This window comes from Branchiostoma floridae, chromosome 18, assembly GCF_000003815.2.
Source record: "Branchiostoma floridae strain S238N-H82 chromosome 18, Bfl_VNyyK, whole genome shotgun sequence".
NCBI lineage: Eukaryota > Metazoa > Chordata > Leptocardii > Amphioxiformes > Branchiostomatidae > Branchiostoma > Branchiostoma floridae.
Window position 1 is genome coordinate 17,495,533 of NC_049996.1, and position 6,266 is coordinate 17,501,798.

The 6,266-nt window shown below is 45.8% G+C and overlaps 1 protein-coding gene across 1 annotated transcript in view; it reads left to right on the forward strand.

Moving 5' to 3' along the window:
• Positions 1-6,266, forward strand: part of LOC118405521 (striated muscle preferentially expressed protein kinase-like) — a gene marked incomplete in the record, with an annotated part of 29,858 nt that overhangs the window by 23,329 nt on the left and 263 nt on the right. Inside the window, 8 exon segments of the mRNA XM_035805024.1 lie at positions 830-1,008; positions 1,475-1,577; positions 2,076-2,261; positions 2,824-2,936; positions 3,351-3,459; positions 4,206-4,384; positions 4,717-4,848; positions 5,740-5,904. Of these exon segments, the coding sequence (XP_035660917.1) occupies positions 830-1,008; positions 1,475-1,577; positions 2,076-2,261; positions 2,824-2,936; positions 3,351-3,459; positions 4,206-4,384; positions 4,717-4,848; positions 5,740-5,904 (1,166 nt within the window).

The window sequence follows — 6,266 nt, forward strand, 5'->3', positions numbered from 1 at the left end:
TCCATCATCAGGTAATGCAGGGCTCGAAATATTTTCTTCTGTATGGCTGCACTGGTGCAGGTAACATTGAAAATTACCTGCACCAGACAAATGTTACCTGCACCACTCTGAATTTAGGAAGTATGGATCATACTAAAATTGTTCAGACACCATTGCGATTTTTTTCTTTTATAACTTTATAGGTGGTGACAGTCAATGCAGCTAATAACAATCCAGATACACCTACATCATAGGAAATTTATGAATAAAACCCAGTACATGGACCAGTGCAGGTTAGGTGCAGGTAGACACCAGAAATACCTGCACAGCTCAGCTTTTACCTGCACTAACCTGCATAAGCAGGTGGTATTTTGAGCCCTGTAACGCAACTCACCATTACAGGGGACAATGGGCACACCTGTGCAGGTGTACAGGGGAACAATAGAGAATTTACAATCACTAGCATGTAGATTATAGGGAACATCTTGAGTCGTTATCTTGAGGTTATCTTTTCCAATGCACAGGACACCCTATAAGTAATATAAAGTCAAATAATTATTACATTGCCCAGTTTCAAACAATAGGACAGAACATAATGCATGGCTCTCTACAGTGTACACCTGAAAAACAGTATTTCTGAGTTCTGGACATTGAATTGGGCAGTTCATTGAGTAATGATTGACACAACAAAAGTCTGGGGAACTTCTACAGCTTTTCTCAGCAAAAAAAAAACACACACAAAAATAGATACCTGTGTACACAAAAGAGAAATATGTTCTATTGGCGTTTGTATGAGCATGTACCACGCTAGATTCATTTTTGTAACTGGCAAACATGTGATTCTGCACAGTGGAGGCATGCGTGACCTTGACACATCAGAGCGACCACGTCTGAAGCGAGGGAAGTCAGCGGAAGAAAGGTTAAGGGTCACGGAAAGTCGGGAAACAGAGGAGCGACGACGGAGACTCAAGAAGGCTGGAAGCGCTGAGGCTGCACTTACGACGTCTTCAGACGACGACGTGCCACGGGGTAAGGACTTAACAATTCAATTGACTGATTCTCTAAACTAAACTTGACATGAAAACAGGGACAAGGAGTAATTGCATTGGTGCACGAATCTACCTGAAGAGAATATTCCACAGTCAAACGTGTTTAGACTTGAACTTGAAGACAAAGGTCACAGTGGACAGGTGGTCACTGTAGACAGGATTCTTAATGTTTAGTTGAAAAATAATCTAAGGCACGATGGGTCTTATTTAGAGATGGTTATTGGAAATGCTAAGGATGAAGGGAGAAAGTCATGTCCATCCGTGCAACCAGCACACCCGGATAACGACATACTCGTTTTACAACGTAACAGGTAAAAACTAATTTGCCTACAAATTTAACAGCCTAAAACATCTTGCATGAAGCAATTTTAAATCTAAGTCTTTTAGACAAGACAATTAAAATGAATTTGTGATGATTTTATTGTTCCTAATTTCACAACCTGCAGGAGAGGTTGCCAGGGACGACCGCAGCCGAGGGGCAAGACGGCCGGGGAAACTGCGTAGAGCGATTTCTGCCGACGCTGACATCTCACGCCCGCTCGAACTCAGGTGGGTTGGGATTTATCATTTTCATGAATACTGGACACTGGTAAACTATAGAAAGGGTACAGAACCTGCCCAATTCTGTAAAAAAAAAAACTACGACAATGGTGCTAGAGTCACCAAAATGAGATCTGCAGTGGATGTCACTCAAACACAAAAAAGAAAAATGTCCAAACTATGCATGATGTACAAATCACTGATAGACTAGTAGACAAACATCTAGAAGACAAGCTGAGAAAAGAACAAGAAACAGTCATAGCTAAAAAATTTTCTTCCCCTAGAAGTGGAACCTGTGTAGAAGTATCTATTCCCTAGAATAACTACTATTGTAGAGTGGACCATGTTGCCTCCAAGTACAGTTCAGTTCATTTCACGTACAGTATGGGCATGTCAATACAATATATCTTAAACAATGATTGCTAGATGTGCAAGGCGTGACAAAGCATTCCAGAGGTTTTGAAAATTGAAAATTTGTCTCAAGAAGATATTTTTCCAAATGAACAGGAAGCAGTCTTCGTCAGTACGGATGCCAGAGGAAGACTCCATCACTGCGCGGCAGACTTCGCTCCGTCTCATCCGGACCGAGTCACCTGACGGGGACGGTACACCTGCCGCTACACCTGCTGGCCGCGCACTCAGGAGGAGTTCATCTGAGGACATCTCCAGGGCAGGGGTCACCTTGCTAACCAGGTAAGGGTCATGTCAGGACATCTCCAGGGGAGGGGTCACCTTGGTGACCAGGTAAGGGTCATGTCAGGACATCTCCAGGGGAGGGGTCACCTTGGTGACCAGGTAAGGGTCATGTCAGGACATCTCCAGGGGAGGGGTCACCTTGTTAACCATGTAAGGGTCATGTCAGGACATCTCCAGGGGAGGGGTCACCTTGGTAACCAGTTAAGGGTCATGTCAGGACATCTCCTGGGGAGGGGTCACCTTGGTAACCAGGTAATTAGGGTCATGTCAGGGCATCTCCAGGGGAGGGGTCACCTTGTTGACCAGGTAAGGGTCATGTCAGGACATCTCCAGGGGAGGGGTCGCCTTGGTAACCAGGTAAGGGTCATGTCAGGACATCTTTAGGGGTGGGATCACCTTGGTAACCAGGTAAGGATCATGTCAGGACACTCAGTGATTGTTGCTGTTATTGCCCTTAAAGTGTTGGTTTGGATATTTGTCGTCTTTGGTGGTGTTGTAGTACCAACAGTTCTCACTAGGGGGCACTGCAACACTATCTGTTCCTGTTATCACCCTTCAGAGGCCTGTCGGTGGACAGTTCGCTGAGACCAGGCATGCGGCGGGGACGCTCGTTCGACCGGCCCAAGATGCTGTCTCCAACCAGCATCCCCACAAGGGGCTCCGGTGTGGAAGGTACACTGTAACAGTAGATATGCTTCTCATTTTGCGGGGAATATCTCCTAGTATTCCCAGTAATTTTAGATGGTTATATTTTCTTTTCTGGCTTTTTTCATTTTGAAAGGAGTTGGTATTGGAAAAAAATCATTACTCAAACTTGCAACCTGCAATTGTCAACTTGAAATTTCATCTGTGTCGGTAGAAATCTGTCCAACATTCTGGAACAGTTGAACCGTAATTTCCAGCACAAAAATTCCTTGACAAAGACTGTTCAGTCAAAAATTTGGGTAAGTCCAATTTTCGTGCTGGAAATTGCAGTTCAGCTTTTTCAGAATGACCCGCAATTGTAAGTCTTCACTCTTAGACAGTCTCGCAAGTTGTGGACAACTGATGATAAACCAATGTGTCTACTCTCCTCCTGCCCCCCAGAGTTTGCACCCGTGTTCAGAGAGAAGTTGAAAGACGAGGCGATCGCTGATGGCTGCCCTGTGCTCCTAACCTGTCTGCCTGCTGGCAGCCCACAGCCGACTGTGCAGTGGTATGTACAGTAGAATCCTGTTACCTGCATGTCTGTGTGTCTGTCTGTCTGTCTGTGTGTGCAGCCCCCAGCCGACTGTACAGTGGTACGTAACCTTGCAGTGAAGGGTACTTTTGGGTCTGTGTGTCTGTGTGTGTGTGTCTGTCTGTCTGTCTGTGTGTGCAGTCCACAGACCACTGTACAGTGGTATGTACAGTAGAATCCTGTTAACTATCTGTCTGTGAGTGTCTGTCTGTCTGTGTGTGCAGCCCCCAGCCTTCTAACAGTTGTATGTACAGTAGAATCCTGTCAACTGTCTGTCTGTGTGTCTGTCTGTCTGTGTGTGCAGCCCCGAGCCTACTAACAGTTGTATGTATGGTCGAATCCTGTTAATTGTATGACTGATTTGTCAGCGGATTTTCTGCAGTTACCAGCTTTTTTAGTTGGATTAAATCAGTCTGGTCCAATGCAGCTTGTACCTACCATACAAAACTGGACCAGGTGTGTTACACCTACATGCACGACGGGGAATATAAACTTAGCCATGCTTGGGGTTTGGTTCTCACCGTAAAAGCGCCACCTACATCAGCCACATACAGCAGTGGCAAACTGCACTGTCAGAATCTCTGAGGAAGATTTCTTACAGGCATCAAAACATGAGCAGGTGAGATTTTACTGTTAGTGTGAAAGAAAACTCCAGTAATCTTAAAGCAGTTTTCTTTCTACTGGAACAAACAAAAGATCCCATTTCTCATTCCCCTCTTCAGGTTCAAGAACAATGAGCTGATCATCGAGAGCGAGCGGATCAAGCTCTCCTCCGGCGACGACGGGAAACACACGCTCCACATTCCGCAGGTGCAGCTGGGCAGGGATGTGGGTGTGTTCACCTGTACGGCTAGTAACAAGCTGGGGACTGTGTCTACATCCTGCAGACTACACGCTGCTAGTGAGTACTATCTTGACTACAGGGTTGGTAGTAGCTTATAGGACTGATAACTCACAAGTAACTGGGCAGGGATGTGGGAGTGTTCACCTGTATGGCGAGTAACAAACTGGGAACAAATATTTACTTATAGCACTAATAACTTAAATGTAGCTGGGCATGGACCACTAGTAACAACCTGGGCACCGTGTCATGTAATCAGATGCCCCTTCCTCAGTTCATTTTCGGACATGTCAGGCAAACACATACAAGCCAACATGAAGCCCAAGGACAAAATTATGATGTCTCTAGAGTGTTTTCTCCCACCCTGACATGTGTCCACCATGTTTCTGCAGGGCCTCCTGGGAAGCCGAACCCCGCTGAGGTCATGCAGGTCACGTCCGACGCTGCAGTGGTTGCCTGGGAACCACCAATCACAGGCGCACGTGACACGCTGCTGTCGTACATTCTACAGTACAGGAAAGAGGGTGAGACTGACAACTGCTAGTTCTCAGGCATTCCTAATTTTGCTTTGTCCTTTATCTTGCTGGGGCTTTATCCTAATCAACTACTCATTGATGACAGCAAGTTAGAACAATTAGATCGTTTTTCCCATTGATACAAGAACTAAGAATCCTGTCTATATATAGTGACTACCTGCTTACTGTGTCCATTTTCTTCAAGTCCCCACTATAGGCAGGTTTGACTGTACCATACTTGACAGGCTAGACTGTATGTACATGTGTATGATAAACCTGTAACTTGGTGACAGACCATGTAAAATGTTTGACAAAGAGTTCCTGCTCATCAACAGCCTGCAGACAAGCTACTCACAAGTAATAGACTGGTTACCATCCTCTTCTGGTGCATCCCTTAAACTGATTTTGGTAAGAAATATTTGAAAAAGAGTTTCTGGTCACCTGCAGCCTGTAGCCAGGCTAACAGAGCCTATTCTTGTCCTATTTAGGAGAAACCCTCTGGGTAACTGTAGGCACAGATGTACAAGAAGAAGTGCTGCTTGAGGAAGGCCTGGAGCCAGGCTAACATAGTCTGGTTTTTGTCCTCTCCAGGAGAGACCCTCTGGGTAACTGTAGGCACAGATGTACAAGAAGAAGTGCTGCTGGTTGAGGGCCTGGAGCCAGGCTAACATAGTCTGTTTTTTGCACACTTTAGGAGAAACCCTCTGGGTAACTGTAGGCACAGATGTACAAGAAGAAGTGCTGCTTGTTGAAGGCCTGGAGCCAGGCTAACATAGTCTGGTTTTTGTCCACTTTAGGACAAACCCTCTGGGTAACTGTAGGCACAGATGTACAAGAAGAAGTGCTGCTTGTGGAGGGCCTGGAGCCAGGCTAACATAGTCTGGTTTCTGCCCACTTTAGGAGAGACCCTCTGGGTAACTGTAGGTACAGATGTACAAGAAGAAGTGCTGCTGGTGGAGGGCCTGGAGCCGGGCAAGTCCTACCGCTTCCGAGTGGCCTGTGGAAACAGAGCGGGCTACGGACCATTCAGCAAGTCCTCCAAGAGAGTACAGACATCTCGAGAAGGTACTGTGCAACTTCTTTATAACTTTTTAAAGGTACTGCACATTCAGCGCTTGTGGCACAATCTCTTGCTGTCCAGGGCATGACGGCCCCCTCTAGGGGCTTGACCAGAGGCTTGATTTAGTCAGGCTACAGCACAAGTAGCTGTACTACTGTTTGGTAATAATTGCACTGTTTGACCAGTTAAAATTTCTTGCTCATTTGCAGGATGACACATCTGCCCACTACTTTTACAAACATGAATTACTTCAGAAGCAAAGACTACACTGGGACTAAATGAGGGCGTTTTTACCTTCATGGGAGCATTGTTCATGTATTTCTGTGTTGTTGCAAAGGAATAAGATATTTTCTCCCCCCCCCCCCCC